The sequence below is a fragment of the Malus domestica genome, chromosome 02 (genome assembly GCF_042453785.1).
Source record: "Malus domestica chromosome 02, GDT2T_hap1".
In the NCBI taxonomy this organism is placed as follows: Eukaryota; Viridiplantae; Streptophyta; class Magnoliopsida; order Rosales; family Rosaceae; genus Malus; species Malus domestica.
Window position 1 is genome coordinate 34,633,680 of NC_091662.1, and position 17,495 is coordinate 34,651,174.

Consider the following 17,495-nt stretch of genomic DNA (forward strand, 5'->3'; position numbering starts at 1 on the left):
TTATAAGCACCAATAGCTTCCCCACGCAAAGAGTGTGTAGCATATTTATCATTCTTTATGTTCTCAAGTACTGTACAAGACGCATCATACATATGTATCAAGTCACACACTGAATCATAATGAGAACCCCAACGAGTAGCTTCAGGTCGATGTATAATATCGATTTGATTAGCTCATCTTCTCGTATCAAGTTCACCAGCACCCACCAACTCTTCAATGTTCACTGTGTGTGCAACTTGCAGCTGAGTATGACACTTTGGAGAAGTAGTAATAACATTTACAATTGAACCTAATGCTGAAAAGAATAACCAGATAACAACTACTTCTTTTGATGCTGCAACTAATGCTAATTGCAGTTGATAAGCAAAACAATGCACATAATAAGCAAAACAATGCACCAGTAGCTTCCCCACGCAAAGAATGTGTAGCATATTTATCATTTTTTATGTTCTTAAGTACTGTATAAGACGCGTCATACATATGTATCAAGTCACACATTGAATCATAATGAGAACCCCAACGAATGGCTTCAGGTCGATGTATAGTACCTATTTGATTAGCTCTTTTTCTAGTCTCAAGTTCACCAGCACCCACCAACTCTTCAATGTTCACTGTGTGTTCAACCTGCAGCTGAGTATGACACTTTGGAGAAGTAGTAATAACATTTACAATTGAACCTAATGCTGAAAAGAATAACCAAATAACAACTACTTCTTTTGATGCTGCAACTAATGCTAATTGCAGTTGATAACCAAAACAATGCACATAATAAGCAGATGAAAACTCTTTAATAAATAAAGATTGTAGCCCATTCCACTGACCTCGCATATTACTCGCACCATCATAGCCTTGACCTCGTAACTTGTTTATAGGCAACTCATGGAAAGCAAGGACTTTTTTTTTATCTCCCTGTGAAGTGTTGGTGTAGTAGTGTCTTCAACCCACACAATATCTAAAAACCGTTCTCGTAGAAAACCATCATTATCAACAAATCTTAAAATAATGGTCATTTGCTCTCTGTGAGTAGTATCATGTGCTTCATCAACAAGAATACAAAAAACACCATCCCCGACTTCTTCACAAATTTTTCTTCGTACTATGTTGGCGAGAATATTCAAAACCTCATTTTGGATCATGGGTGAGGAATATTTGGCATTTTTTGGTGCATTTTCTAAAACAACTGCAGCCACCTTATCATTAAACTTGGCTGTATGCTTTACCAATTCAAAAAAATTCCCACGATTTTTTGAACCCACTGATTCATCATGTCCTCTAAAAGGACATGCTTGAAATGTAAGCCATCGAACACATTCAATTGTAGCCTTGAGTCGCAACCGATTCTTCAAAATTTCTTCTTTTGATTGTCGATTAATAACCTTGTCAACATGCTGAGATGGATTCATCAATTCCTCTACACGCGAAACACAAATATTATGTAATGAAGATGAACCTCCAATATGAGAAACAAATATACAATTCTTTCCATCGTTAACTCTTTTCCAATTGTTAAACCCATCAACAGTTAGTGCCGGACGACTTGCTGGACCAGTCCGAAAAAGTAAGCATGGGAAACAATATACTCTATCTGTTGTCGGAGAATATTCTAACCATGGAAATTGTGAAAACCAAGAATACTGAAATCGACGATATTGTGATCCAAACCGAGACCTAGGATACTCAAGAAGTTTCGGTCAGTAAGGCCCATTTTGACATAAGCACGTCGAACTTCATCTTGTTGATTAATAGGATACTCATGTATTTGAATCCGTTTCCCTGGGTCTCGTTCCAATTCCAAAGAAGCATCATCAAAATCTTTTTCTTGAGATTCAATTGTATTAGATGTTTGGTGAGAATCATGAGACTGCTTAGTTGATATTGGTGCGTTATCATTAGATGCAGAAGGTATACCACTCTCTAATTTATCACCATGACGATCATCTTTTTTTTAAAAGAATGAATCAATAGTTCTTAACCTCTTCATTGAACGTTAACCTAACACATTGAACAACAATAATACAAGTTTATATAATAAATTATATTTCTAAGAAACCTATCAGACTATCACAAAAAATATATTAAACTTGAAATTGAATTTTTAAAGTACGATTGTACGAATTCTTAAAATTAAAGCAATAAACAAATAAAATCATCAAGACATAAGAATAAAGTGGTTAAAAACTTACCTATTGATGAGAAAAATCAATAAACTTTCTCACTTGTATGCTTGGTTTGTGTGAACTGGAATTGCAGACGAGACATAACAAAAGCTTTCTGAATTGAAAAGTGAAATAGGGTCACTTTTATACCCCAAAAGTTGAAAAAAAATAATAAACTACTCCTAGGAAACCTAAAATAATAAAATATTAAATCTACTTTTTAAAACCGAATGACTACTCCTAGGAAACCTAAACTAATCACTATAGACTACTCCTTATAAACTAATCAAATAAAAAGACTTATTGAGACGTGTGTGTCAATGTGTGTACAATTTGAAATATAATAATAATAAATTTTGATATTGATTAAAGTAAATAATTTATTTAATATTTATTAACTCTTACTTTTTCTAAAAGTAGTCATATTTTTCAGAACTTTTACTTATTGGGTGGGCTATAGCAATTAAAAATAATATAATAGTCTAAATTATCAGTATTTTTAACCTTAAACAGCTAAAACTCTCCCTATGCTAGAGCCCACCCTAGCCTTGTTACTGCCTCCGCTGTTGAGTATCAGGTTCATCATGCGAGGACCAAGCACATATATGTGTGTTATCACTTTGTTCGTGAAGTTGTTGGTGAAGGGGATATCATTCTTCAGAAGATTCCAACTAAAGAAAACCCTGCTGATATGTTGACTAAGGTTGTTGGTGTAGCCAAGTTTGTTCGTTGCTTAAACTTGGCTCACATTTTGCCTATATAAAGCAGGCATTGTGTAGTAGGAGCTTTGGCACATTTTGGCTTGGCTTGAGTTATTCTCTTGCTACTTTCGGGAGTGGTTTTGTTTGATTGTTGATTAAGTTTGTTTGGCTAATCATGGTGCTTTCGGGAATTTGGTCAAGGTGGAGATTGTTGAATATATGGCCAAATTGTAGTGGGCCTTTATTTGTAAGCCTAGCAGCCCATTTAAAGGGCATTTCTTCTTTGGCCCATGTGAAAAGCCACAAGTGTGGCTAGGGTTTTAATTGGCAGCAGCAGCTGCCTTTGTTTTTTAATAGCAGAAATAGAAAAGAAAAAAAGAGTCCCGCAACCCCTTTTTGGAGAGAAGAAGAAAGTGTGCTTTCCTCTCATTTGGTTAGTACTCACTCAATCAAAGTTGTATTTGTGTATTAGCTTTGAGTTTTGTATAGAGATGAAATTATTCACTATATTTTCTTATCTATTTGTTTCTTTGGAGAGTGAGGGTTATTGAGTGTATTGGGGTTTTGGGTTGTGAGATTGCCAACACTTTGTAAACTTCGATTTGGTTGATAGTGGATTATTGGGTGAGCTCATACTGCTCCAAGGACGTACTCCTGTTACACTGACTGTTGAGGAACATCGTTAAAATCTTGGTGTCTTTTATATTTTGTTCTTTCATTTCATTTGATATATTATCTGTGGGTTAACTTGAGTTGGTTCCAATTGGTTTGGTGCTATCCTAGCACAACATTTTGCAAGTCTAGGGTTATGCGTCTTTTGATTAAATTGCAGTGTTTAAGATTTCTAGTGAAAAAATAATTGCATGTATAGAAGCGGGGAATGTCGGGGCGCGAAATTCGAACTTGTATGCATATATAGGGAGAGTACATATGTTTTAATCAATATGACCATGTTTGCTGGAACGCTAAGGAATTATTAGCATAACAAATACACAGATCATGTTGGCAGCCTACCTTATGAGTTGGATGAGCGTGAATTCATACAGCTCCAATTCAGATAAGTTTGTTCATATGTGATTCTAATTAAAATGGAATGTTTATTCATTGATTTATGGCTTTTGAAAAAAAAAAAAAAACGAACAAAATGAAATGATTTCGAAGAATTGGTTGAATCTGATTTTCTTCTTGGTCATAGTTAGTTGACAAATCAAAATTGTATAGAATCTTATTCCAAATTTAAACATTTGGAATTGTTCATCCTGCATGGAAAGAAATTAAATTTCATGCCATGGAAATTGTGGTCAAGGGATAAAATCGTTTGAAAAATATTCATAGTTCATGGAAAGAAAATCTGGATATCAGTGAATAAGATTCTTGTTGTCCTTCATCCAAATATAAAAGACTGGTCAGTGGTTACGATCTTCAGCATCAAAACAAAACAATGGCACAGCACGGAGATCTCCTGGTTTCTTATGCTTTGTCAATGTCCATTATTTTCATACTCGTCGTGAGCTTACCGTGTGAAGCCGTCGATCATGGCGATAGAAAGACATATATTGTGTACTTAGGATCACTTCCTAAGGATGACGTGTTCTCGCCATTGTCTCATCACATTGGTATTCTCGAAAGGGTTACCGAGAGTAGCTCTGCTTCGAATCAAGCTTCAACGGATTCGCTGCAAAGCTCACTGACCGAGAAAGAGAAAGGCTTGCTAAGATGAAGGAAGTTGTCTCTGTTTTTCCGAGCACAACTTACAAACTCCAAACCACAAGATCTTGGGAGTTTTTGGGTTTCAATGAGAAACTCAAGCGTAATCCTACTGTCGAGAGCAATGTTATTGTTGGTGTCATCGATACCGGGATATGGCCTGAATCCGAAAGTTTTAGCGATGAAGGTTTTGGTCCAGCTCCAAAGAAGTGGAAAGGAGTTTGCAAAGGAGGCAAAAATTTCACTTGCAACAACAAAATCATTGGAGCTCGGTTTTACGTTGGTTCCTCAGCTAGAGATGAGATTGGTCATGGAACTCATACTGCCTCAACCGTAGCAGGAACTCCCGTAAAGGGTGTGAGCTTTTATGGACTGGCGCACGGAACTGCAACAGGAGGCGTTCCCTCTGCGAGAATTGCTGAATATAAAGTTTGCGATTCTGACGAGTGCGCTACAGACAAGATATTGGCTGCTTTTGATGATGCTATTGCTGATGGAGTTGACATCATCACAATTTCAATTGGAAACTCAATTGTAGTCCCTTTCGATCAGGATCCTATAGCAATCGGTGCTTTTCATGCACTGGAGAAAGGGATACTAACCTCTCAGTCTGCAGGGAATGACGGCCCTTATATGGGTACAATATCAAGTGTAGCACCATGGATTCTTACAGTTGCAGCAAGTAGCACAGACCGTCACATCATTGACAAGGTTGTTCTTGGAAACGGAAGGACACTTGTCGGGAATTCTGTGAACGCTTTTGATTTAAATGGAACAAGTTTTCCCTTGATAGAAGGCAAAGATGCATCGAGTGAATGCGGCGATTGTGATGAAGGTTGCCTAGACCCTAACTTAGTTAAGGGAAAGATTGTGGTATGTCGTTGGCCTATAGGCATTATCGAGGCTCGTCGAGTTGGAGCAATAGGTGCAGTAACTAACAGTACCATACTCGATGTTTCTCTCATTGTCCCACTACCTGCAGCATGTTTTAGAAGCAAAGATTTTGACGTTGTCAAGTCCTACGTCAACTCCACAGTCAAACCTCGAGCGAAACTACTAAAAAGTGAAGTCATAAAAGTCTTGCCGCACCTACAGTCGCTTCCTTCTCTTCACGGGGGCCCAATCGTATTTTATTTGAAATTATCAAGCCGGACATAACTGCCCCGGGGGTTGATATTTTGGCTGCATATTCACCTGTTGCTCCTCTCACAGAGAGCTTTGAAGACCGGAGGCACGTGAAATACAGTTTCCTATCTGGAACTTCCATGTCTTGCCCGCATGCTGCTGGTGTCGCTGCGTATATCAAAACATTCCACCCCAACTGGTCTCCAGCTGCCATCAAATCATCTATCATGACTACGGCTGGGCCTGCGAATGGCACTGACGATTCCTACACGCCCGGTGTATTTTCCTATGGTTCTGGGCATATCAATCCTCTAAAAGCTTTAAATCCGGGCCTTGTGTATGAAACTTCTAAGGATGATTACATTAAGTTGCTCTGCTCGATCTTGGACGAGTCCAAAGTTCGACTTATTTCTGGAGACAAACGCCCTTGCCCTGCAAAGAATGACAAAATATTGGCCAAAGATCTCAACTACCCTTCAATGGCTGTTAACATTCTTGCAGAGACTACGTTTTCGATTCAGTTTCAAAGAACAGTTAAAAATGTGGGCCATGCAAACTCCATTTACAAGGCAAAGACCATCTCAAAACCAGGAATTAACATCAAGGTGGTGCCTCAAGTTCTTTCCTTCAAGTCTCTGAATGAGAAAAAGACCTTCAATGTGACAGTTTTCGGAAGAAGTATACCATTACTTACGCGTGTATCTGCGTCGTTGGTGTGGACGGATGGTACTCACAGTGTTCGAAGTCCAATTCTTGTAAGCGCCACCAACTACAGCTCTTGATCACGAGTTCATCAATGGGGCTTCATACTCTACTAAATTTTCAGCATCACATTTGTTGTGATTGGCTCATATTTTAAGCTGGCAACAATGAAGTGACCCATGTGTTTTCGGCAGTGGATGATTTGTGCAATTGTGCATGCTTTGCATTTAGTGGAAAAATAATGTGGTGCACTTTCGGATAAATAGTGGAAGACATGTTTGCTTGGGATTCTTTCCACTTTGTCCTTGTTTTGGTTTCCCATTGGAATGCCACGTGAGTGGCTTTGAGTTTGGTCAAAAGGCAAAGCAGAAAGTAGGAGCATCATGATGCATCATGATTATGTTTGTAAAGGAAGGAAAGTTTATTTTTTTTCTTTGTTTAAAGGCAGAAGCAGGGCATTAGAGAGAGTGAGAGCATTCGGCTCTCTTCTAAGAAGGCATCAGAGAGCATCCAAAGGGGGAGAGCATTCGGCTCTCCCATGGGAAAGCATGGGCATGGGTGAGAGAAAAATCAAGAGAGCTAGAGTGAAAAGTATTCTAGTGAAAAAACTCTTGGGGTAGAGTGAGGCTCTTGGGAAAATTCTATGAGTGGGTGTGCAAGGGATGCGGGATTGGGTTATGTCGATTTAACTCATGTGTACTTGTACTGTTATTCTCATAGTGAAGAGCAATATCTCTCCGGGGACGTAGGCAGAATTTTTTGCCGAACCTCGTAAATTTCTCGGTGTCTTTATTTCTTGTATTTTATTCTGTTTAACTGAGTGTGATTTTGGTGAGGTTGTAATCTGAATCTCGTTTCCGCACTAATGAACGGACCAAGGCACAACAATTGGTATCAGAGCATCGTTGGGGGCTTTGGTTCGTTGGAGGTCCAGATTTGTTGTTCACCATGGAATTTTCAGTTGAACAGTTTAATGGGAAAGGCAGTTTTGCTCTTGGTAAAGGAGAGTAATGGAAGCCTGAAGAAATGGAAGCCGTGTTCAGGGATGCTTGGATCAACTGCGAAAGTTGATGTTGAGGAAGAAGACAAAGGCCTCTTTCTTCTTACCTCACTTTCAGATTCGTACGAGAACCTTGTGAAACTTTAATGCATGGAAAGATACAGTAAGTTTGGAGCAGGTGCAAGCTTCTTTGGTGTGAAATGATACACAAAGGAGACCATGGATGATGGTGGGCACAAGACTGCTTAAGTTATTCAAGGTTGGAATCGTGGAAGAAAATTGGAAAGAGGATTTGAGAGAGACAGCAGGTTCAGATCCGGTTCCGAAGGCAAGGGTCCACAGTGCTACGAATGCAAGGCTGGGTTGTAGCAATTTTGTGGCGGAAGACTTCGAGTATGCCCTCTAGGTACTCGAAGCAACACTTCTCCTGGTGATGTATAGTCTAAAGTGTTGCAGGGGTTTTGCAGCAGGTGGAGCTATAGGATTCACAGGTGATCAGATGGTACTGAGGAAAGGAAGTGTGGGAATTTTGTCTGGTTCGATGGGTTGTTGCTGGAAACGGGCGCGCTGACGAGTTTCCAGGTTGCAGACAATAAAGAGGAGGAAAACCTGTTGGAGGAGACGAGGGTGTGTCGAGATCCTGTCTGAAGCTAAATTGTGATTTTTAGCTTGCAGCAGCTGCACATGCATTGGCAGTGACTGAATCGGAATAGGACCAATGAGGTGGATTCAGAGTGTGCATGCTGGTACGTAAGGCCAATGGACTTTGGTGATGGGTGCAAGGATTTTTGCACTGTATATTCGCCAAGGTGGAGATTGTTGTGATTGGCTCATATTTTAAGCTGGCAACAATGAAGTGACCCATGTGTTTTCGGCAGTGGATGATTTGTGCAATTGTGCATGCTTTGCATTTAGTGGAAAAATAATGTGGTGCACTTTCGGATAAATAGTGGAAGACATGTTTGCTTGGGATTCTTTCCACTTTGTCCTTGTTTTGGTTTCCCATTGGAATGCCACGTGAGTGGCTTTGAGTTTGGTCAAAAGGCAAAGCAGAAAGTAGGAGCATCATGATGCATCATGATTATGTTTGTAAAGGAAGGAAAGTTTATTTTTTTTCTTTGTTTAAAGGCAGAAGCAGGGCATTAGAGAGAGTGAGAGCATTCGGCTCTCTTCTAAGAAGGCATCAGAGAGCATCCAAAGGGGGAGAGCATTCGGCTCTCCCATGGGAAAGCATGGGCATGGGTGAGAGAAAAATCAAGAGAGCTAGAGTGAAAAGTATTCTAGTGAAAAAACTCTTGGGGTAGAGTGAGGCTCTTGGGAAAATTCTATGAGTGGGTGTGCAAGGGATGCGGGATTGGGTTATGTCGATTTAACTCATGTGTACTTGTACTGTTATTCTCATAGTGAAGAGCAATATCTCTCTGGGGACGTAGGCAGAATTTTTTGCCGAACCTCGTAAATTTCTCGGTGTCTTTATTTCTTGTATTTTATTCTGTTTAACTGAGTGTGATTTTGGTGAGGTTGTAATCTGAATCTCGTTTCCGCACTAATGAACGGACCAAGGCACAACAACATTTTCCTTTACATGCAAGTATCTCACCACATTTTATTAATTTATGCGAAGCATTTCTTATTTGTGGAGCTTCTTGTTTTAATGCAAAGATCTCACTACAAGATCAAGTCCAGCCCCATTATTCACAACATCAACCTAATACAACTTCTTCCTAATATAGAACTAATAAAAACTGAATCGAGGGTCGCACTACAGAATAAGGGAAAAGGATCCGGGGATTATTTTCCTAGGGATCTTAGGGATCCAGCAATCGTGTCCGTTCATCATATATCGTGCAGTCATTTTTCGTTAGGTACTATTTATATTTGAATTTTAAATTATAAATTTTAAATGATTTCTGACCAGACAATGTACGATGAACGGATACGATTACATAATTCATAAGATCTTCAGGAAAATGATTAGGCGGGGATCCTTTTCCTATAATAAGGCATAAGGCATATATCAAAATGGGGAATTATTATTATTATTGTTTTTTAACCCAAAAAAAATTGATATGTATGGCAAACAGATTGCCGTTGCTGCAAAAACGATAGCCGTAGAGCTAACATGGGGCCCCAACACAAACTTTTTAACCAAGTTGGTTGTTAATGTGCGGGAAATAATTTTTAATTGAAAGACATATTTGTCGGGTTGTTTCCTGAACTAGGCATGATTGTCATGGCAAATCGACAAATAATTCTTAATATACTAAGCGCTCTTGGATGATACAAGTAAAGAGAATTTTGGGACCTTATACTCATGAAAAGAAATTTGTATTATATTTTTTAGTTTTAAAATAAATGACACCTTTCTTGGAAAAACTTAATTGTTGATTAAAATGCTTATTTTTTATTAGCAACACATTATTTAGTTTGTATATTTGATCTACAAATTTGTCCAATTAGCATTACTTATTTTTAAAACACTGTCTACGTGTGAGCCGCGCCATAAGCTACTAAACCCCACGGCTTGAGCTGTGCAATTAAGCCGAGACGAGCCAAAGTCCGAGAACCCAGCAGCGATCAGAGCGGCATCGTTTTAATGTCGTTCACCCCGTACCTTGATCTCTTCATCCTTTTCATCGCACCTGTGAGATTTTACGGCAATGTCATTTGATATTTTTGGCCTAAACTGCGGTGTGATTCTACCGCCTAGCACCTAGGCTACGCGCCATCTAGACCGAATTTTTTCAAACACGTGTGAGCCGTGCCATAAGCCACTAAACCCCACCGCTTGAGCTGAGCCGAGCCATAGTCCGAGAACCCAGCAGAGATCGACGCGACTTTGTTTCGATGTCTTCCACCCAACTCGATCTCTCCATCCTTTTCGTCGCACTCTGGCAAGATCATTTGATCCCGACTACCAACAGTCGTTTATGGTACACCTGCGCTAGTCACTATGACCATGTTTGCGGGAACGATGAAGTTTCTAATATAAAATAAGGTAGTGTTAGGGAGATCAAATTTATAAATCGAATTTTGTAAACCAAATAATGTGGAATTTGATGATTGAATTATTACTTAAGTGTTGATTAACATGTTTATTTCTTATTGGTGATATATCATTTGGTTTGCAAATATTAGCATCACAAGTAGAAAGGATCTTGACAATCAATACGATAGGATTTGGAGAAGCGTGAATTCATACAGCTTCAATTCAGATAAGTTCGTTCATGTTGGAAGCCTATGATATGATCATATGTGATTCTAATTAAAATGGAATTGAAATGGAATGATTCATTGATACGGCTTTTGAAAACAAGAATAAAATGAAAGATTTCGAAGAATTGGTTGAATCTGACTTTCTTCTTGGTCATAGTTGACTAATCAAAATTGTGTAGAAGCTTAAATGCATTAAACATTTGGAATTCGTTCATCCTGCATGGAAGGAAATTAATTTCATGCCATGGAAATTGTGCCCAAGGAATAAAATCGTTTGAAAAATATTCATCCTTAAAGGAAAGAAAATCTGGATACCAATGAAGATAAGATTTTTGTTGACCTTCATCCTAATACATAAGACTCGTCAGTCGTCAGTTGTTACGATCTTCAGCATCGAAACAAAACAATGGCAAAGCACGGAGATCTCCTGGTTTCTTATGCTTTGTCCATTATTTTCATACTCCTCGTTAGCTTACCGTGTGAAGCCGTCAATCATGGAGATAGAAAGACATATATCGTATACTTAGGATCACTTCCTAAGGATGATGTGTTTTCGCCATTGTCTCATCACATTGGTATTCTCGAAAGGGTTGCCGAGAGTAGCTCTGCTTCGAACCTCTTGGTAAGAAGCTACAAAAGAAGCTTCAACGGATTCGCTGCAAAGCTCACTGACCGAGAAAGAGAAAGGGTTGCTAAGATGAAGGAAGTTGTCTCTGTGTTTCCGAGCACATCTTACAAACTCCAAACAACAAGATCTTGGGAGTTCTTGGGTTTCAATGAGAAGCTCAAACGAAATCCTACCGTCTAGAGCAATGTTATTGTTGGTGTCATCGATACTGGGATATGGCCTGAATCGGAAAGTTTTAGCGATGAAGGTTTTGGTCCAGCTCCAAGGAAGTGGGAAGGAGTTTGTGAAGGAGGCAAAAATTTCACTTGCAACAACAAGATCATTGGAGCTCGGTTTTACGTTGGTTCCTCAGCTAGAGATGATGTTGGTCATGGAACTCATACTGCCTCAACCGCAGCAGGAAATCCCGTAAGGGGTGTGAGCTTTTATGGACTGGCGCACGGAACTGCAACAGGAGGCGTTCCCTCCGCGAGAATTGCTACATATAAAGTTTGCGGTTCTAAGGAGTGCGCTACAGACAAGATATTGGCTGCTTTTGATGATGCTATTGCTGATGGAGTTGACATCATCACAATTTCAATTGGAAGCACAAGTGCAGACCCTTTCGATCGGGATGCAATAGCAATCGGTGCTTTCCATGCACTGGAGAAAGGGATACTAACCTCGCAGTCTGCAGGCAATGGCGGCCCTTATGAGGGTTCTGTATCAAGTGTAGCACCATGGATTCTTACGGTTGCAGCAAGTAGCATAGATCGTCGCATCATTGACAAGGTGGTTCTTGGAAACCGAAGGACGCTTGTTGGGAATTCTGTGAACGCTTTTGAATTAAATGGAACGAGTTTTCCGTTGATAGAAGGCAAAGATGCGTCAAGTGAATGTGGAGAGTGATGCAGGTTGCCTAGATCCTAATTTAGTTAAGGGAAAGATTGTGGTATGTCGTTGGGCTTTTGATAGTATCGAGGTTCGTCGAGTCGGCGCAATAGGTGCACTAAGTGAGAGTATCATCCTTGATGATTCTGGCATTGTCCCACTACCTGCAGCAAGTTTTAGCAGCAAAGATTTTGACCTTGTCAAGTCCTACGTCAACTCCACAGGCAAACCTCGAGCGAAACTACCAAAAAGTGAAGTAATAAAAGATCTTGCTGCACCTACTGTTGCTTCCTTCTCTTCGCGGGGGCCTAATTTTATTTTACCTGAAATTATCAAGCCGGACATAACTGCCCCGGGGGTTGATATTTTGGCTGCATATTCACCTGTTGCTCCTCTCACAGAGAGTGTTGAAGACCGGAGGCATGTGAAATACAGTTTCCTATCTGGAACCTCCATGTCTTGCCCGCATGCTGCTGGTGTCGCTGCGTATATCAAGACATTCCACCCCAACTGGTCTCCAGCTGCCATCAAATCATCTATCATGACTACGGCTGGGCCTGTAAATAGCACCGACGGTTCCTACTGGCCCGGTGTATTTTCATATGGTTCTGGGCATATCAATCCTCTAAAAGCTTTAAATCCGGGCCTTGTGTACGAAACTTCTAAGGATGATTACATTAAGTTGCTCTGTTCGATCTTGGATGAGTCCAAAGTTAGACTTATTTCCGGAGACAAACGCCCTTGCCCTGCAAGGACTGGCAAAAAATGGGCCAAGGATCTCAACTACCCTTCACTGGCTGGTAAAGTTGTAACACAGTCTTCGTTTTCGATTCAGTTTCAAAGAACAGTTAAAAATGTTGGCCATGCAAACTCCACTTACAAGGCAAAGACCATCTCGAAGCCGGGAGTTAACATCAAGGTGGTGCCTCAAGTTCTTTCCTTCAAGTCTTTGAATGAGAAAAAGACCTTCAATGTGACAGTTTCCGGAAGAGATATACCATCGCGTACGTATGTATCTGCGTCGTTGGTGTGGACGGATGGTACTCACAGCGTTCGAAGTCCAATTCTTCTAAGACTCGTCCTTGCTTGATCAGGAGTTCATCAATGGGGCTTTGTTGCTGCAAATAAAACGTATTTTCTGATTGTATATCTTTCCATGTTCTTGAAAATCTGTTTGTAATTTATTATTTTCCTATAATTTTCAAAGAAAGAAACCAAACCTTTTAACATAGTGGCGAAGCTGGGAATTTTAATGGGAAGGGGCGTAAGTAAAAGAGTGCAAGGTTAAAAAACATGCCGACAACTAAATACTTTTAGATAGTAAATGACATTAATATCGTTCATGGTTTACCAAAACAAATAAGTTACAACTGTTGCTGGACAAGTTTCATGTTTTGAATATGTCACATAATAGGTGTCATTATCAGTAAAAATAAAAACATTGTTGATTTATTTAATACAATGTGAATAACTAAATAATTTTCGATTCAAAAGATTTTTTTGTAGAAATATGAATCAGGACAGGCCAAGCAATGAAGCAAACTCATTTTGAACCTTTAGTTCCAGAATTTCAATCCCAAGAGCTCGATTTAATTAGAGAGCAAGAAGATGATTAGAGAGAAAGATGAAGAACAACTTAAGAAGAGAAGGAACCCAACTCTCTTAGACTCTCATCAATCCCTCCCTCTCTCTATCACTATCTCCAACTTAGTTGTTCATCAGATTCATCCCCAAGGATTCATCTTAGCCCGTCCCTCCTAACCCCCAACATGGTGAGTTATGACTAATTCATTTTTTGTCTGTTATGGTAATTTTACTCATAAGGCGGAACGACGTCGTCCCACTAAAGGGAATTACTTTTTTTTTTTAACCAGGACCAAAAAACGGTGTCGTTTTGGCCTGGCTTTTTTGGAAAAAAATTTGAACTCTTGCGCGCAGAGCTGAGCAGCAGCCGGAAATCCAAAACAACACAAATCGAATTTCATCACTTCCGACAGGACCAGAGGGGTGGAACCATCGCTCCAGGACTTGATTTCCGACAAGGAGAGGGGCGACCACCCCTCCTTGTCCCTATGTAACTTCGCCCTTGTTTTAACAGTTGTTTGTTAATGTGCAGCCAATAATTTTATTTTATTTATTTATTTCTTTTTCTTTTTCAAAAATGAACTAACTGGTAGTTTCGTTGTTGCAATCTACCTTTTTTTGGGACCCAAAAAACTCATAAAAGCATTTCACCCTCTTCCTCACATTCATCGTGCAACCAATAATTTTTAGTTGAACAGGTATGGCATGAAAAGTATAAATACCTCTGTTTAGCAGATTTTACACGATATATATATAAGTGAACCCTAAAACAAATCATAGACACCCAAATGATTTCGTACCTCCCTCTATCTTATATAATATAAAATCTTTATATTTTTTTTAACCAAACAGACATAATCAAAACCAAAAGAATAAAAAAATAAATAAAAAGACCAAAATAATAAAATAAAAATGCCTACCTTTGAAAATATAAAATCTTTATATCTATATATATAAAGTGAGCACCCTAAAATGGTGAAACATTCAAAATACCATAAATTGTCCTTTAAGAATTTCATAAATTACAATTGAACAAAAAGAAGCTAAAGCATTTAACCATATTTTTACTTTGAATGAATTTAATATTTAAAATTATAGAAAAAAAAAAAAACAAAACCTCCCAATTTAGTGGGTGGTTTCACGTTTTTAATTCATTTCTTCTTCTTTTTTTAAATATTTTTTTTAAAATATGTAAATTAATTATTTAAATAAAAGATATATAAAAATGTCAATTGCCACATGCGTATGCGTGTGGCAAGAGGCTAGTTTTTTTTTAACCAAACAGACATAATCAAAACCAAAAGAATAAAAAAATAAATAAAAAGACCAAAATAATAAAATAAAAATGCCTACCTTTGAAAACAAGCCTCCCCTTTCAAAAGCCATTTTCTCTCTCACAAACAAACACAACAGGATAAACGAAAAAAACAGTCGCTTTTGACAACACAACAAAATACCCACATCCCAACAAACGCCCGTTTCCCTCGTCTTCTAGTTCTTCCTACCTGCCTACCTATATCTCTCCCAATCGCCATCGTCGCACACCTCTTTCCTCCACCGCCCTCAATCCGACGGTCGTATTTTTTTCCTCAGATCTGCCCATTGATTCTTCGGTTGACAGAAAATAATCAATTCATTCTTTGACATTTCTAATTAGCCCTAACTTGTGCGGTCAATTCTGCCCATTTCTCGATCGAATTCGAATTTGAATTCAAACCCTAGCGTTGCAAAACCCCCCATAAAGATAACAAGGGATTCAAATTCCCGGTTAGTTTTCATCTGGGTCGATGGCGGATCTCCAAAACAAGGTCGAATTGGCGGGTAAGCCCAAACCCACCTACTTCTTCAATCGATCGCTTAGCATGTACCCAACCCCCATGGATGCCCCTCAAAAGCCCCGTTTCCAGGCCACCATCGATCACCAGACCGATTCCTTCAAGAAATTCTACAATTCCATCGAGACGGTGCGGTCCGCCAGCAGCTCCTTCAAAGGGAAGGTCAAAAAGCTCTGCAGTTTTTTCGAAACGGAGAAACCCGTGTCACGAAACCCCGACGAGTCTAAATCCCTGACGGTCAAGCTACGACCGTCGAAATCAATGGCCTTGTCGAAATCCATGGCGCCCGATTTTCGGATCCTGTCAATACGGTTGCCAGGCACCGATGATCGGATTGTGGTGTATTTGACGAGTTTGAGAGGAGTTCGGAGGACATACGAGGATTGTTATGCTGTGAGGATGATATTCAGAGGGTTTGGGGTTTGGGTTGATGAGAGAGACATATCAATGGATTCGGCGTATCGAAAAGAGTTGCAGAGCGTTCTGGGTGAGAAGAATGTGAGTTTGCCACAAGTATTTATAAGGGGAAAGTATGTGGGAGGTGCTGAGGTAATCAAACAGCTGTTTGAAACCGGTGAATTGGCAAAAATACTTCAAGGGATTCCCACTCGGAAACCCGGGTATGTGTGCGAAGGTTGTGGGGATGCGCGGTTCGCGCCTTGTGTGAATTGCAGTGGGAGTAGGAAGGTGTTTGATGAAGAGGAAGGAATGCTCAAGAGGTGCACCGAATGCAATGAAAACGGTTTGATTCGGTGTCCTGATTGCAGTTGCTGAATTGTCAAATGCCAGTTTGCTGCATACTCTAGACGCTCCGCTGTTCATAAATAAATACTCAAGAATAGTTGATGGTAATGCTTAATGATTTGTGGCTTTTTTTTTGGTTGGCTGATTGTGCATCTGTAGGGAATGGATGTTCATTCACTCGTTGAACTGCATGTTGAATAATATGGTTTATTATCGAAATGCAAATTAGTATGGGTACGTCTGATTGTATTATACAGTGGGGAGAGGTCTTTATGCCCTCCCTAATGCTAATGTAAATAATTAGTATTCCACTATCACTGCAAAGGGTTGCAAAACTGATGAAATGTATTGAGATTGGATTTATTTATGTCTTAATTATCCACTCTTGAATTTCTTTCGCATTCCATGCAGTTTCGCGTACATGTTTATGTGGGTATTTTTCTTGGTGGATGTGTTGATGATATGATGATCTAGACATAAATAGAATTAGGATTTGGCCTTTGTGTTCGTATTCCCATTTTATTCACTCGTATGGAATTGGTGTAATAGTCTTTGTGAGTGATTACGGTCAGGTTGCTGCTTGGAATTTGACAACATTCATCTAGTTCATACGTGTTTTTTTTGTATTGCTTGATATATATATATATATATATATATATATATATATATATATATATATATATATATATATATATATATATATATATATATAGGACTTCTATGATTTGGTGTTATCTGTAGTTTAATGTGCTGATCTTTGAGGGTTGCATCAATATGTTGACCTGAATATGTCTGATGGAATTTGAACCTCTGATCCTTAGTACTTGGTGGGGATCAATTGTGATATGCCATATCTAATTTGGCAGTCTCTGATTGGTAGGTAATTGCCTAATTGGAAAGACCATATAAAAGGAGAAATGCAGTTTCAAGGAATGCATACTTATTTTCGATTGTGCTACATAATGAGTTTGAAATTATATAAATGTATACAGTAATCACGCAGATATACGAGTACATATATCAAGGTACTTATATTGTTCTTAGACCGTCAATGAAAGGCTGGATAATAGTAGGATATGATTTTACCTTATTACCAAACAGAGGGTTCTCATCTGTTCTCACTGATCTCTGTGAGAATTGAATGATCTGGTGCATTTTTTTTCGTTTCATTTCCTCTGCATTTTAAATAAGAGCTCTCGTAACAGGGTTGTGTTTTATCCTTTTTCA

At 39.1% G+C, this 17,495-nt stretch overlaps 1 protein-coding gene and 2 pseudogenes across 1 annotated transcript; all 3 read left to right on the forward strand.

Annotated features, from left to right (window-relative positions):
- Nucleotides 1-4,298: 4,298 nt before the first annotated feature.
- Nucleotides 4,299-6,471, forward strand: LOC108169274 (subtilisin-like protease SBT4.6; annotated as a pseudogene).
- A 4,542-nt stretch (nucleotides 6,472-11,013) lies between these two features.
- Nucleotides 11,014-13,266, forward strand: LOC103418568 (subtilisin-like protease SBT4.9; annotated as a pseudogene).
- A 1,797-nt stretch (nucleotides 13,267-15,063) lies between these two features.
- Nucleotides 15,064-16,658, forward strand: LOC103411453 (uncharacterized protein At5g39865-like). Its single transcript, XM_008350087.4, has one exon. The coding sequence runs from the start codon at nucleotides 15,477-15,479 to the stop codon at nucleotides 16,296-16,298; it is 822 nt and encodes a 273-aa protein (XP_008348309.2). The 5' UTR covers nucleotides 15,064-15,476; the 3' UTR covers nucleotides 16,299-16,658.
- Nucleotides 16,659-17,495: the final 837 nt, after the last annotated feature.

Coding starts and splice junctions, on each gene's coding strand:
- LOC103411453 (XM_008350087.4), top strand. CDS start 15,477: ATGGCGGATCTCCAAAACAAGGTCGAATTGGCGGGTAAGCCCAAACCC.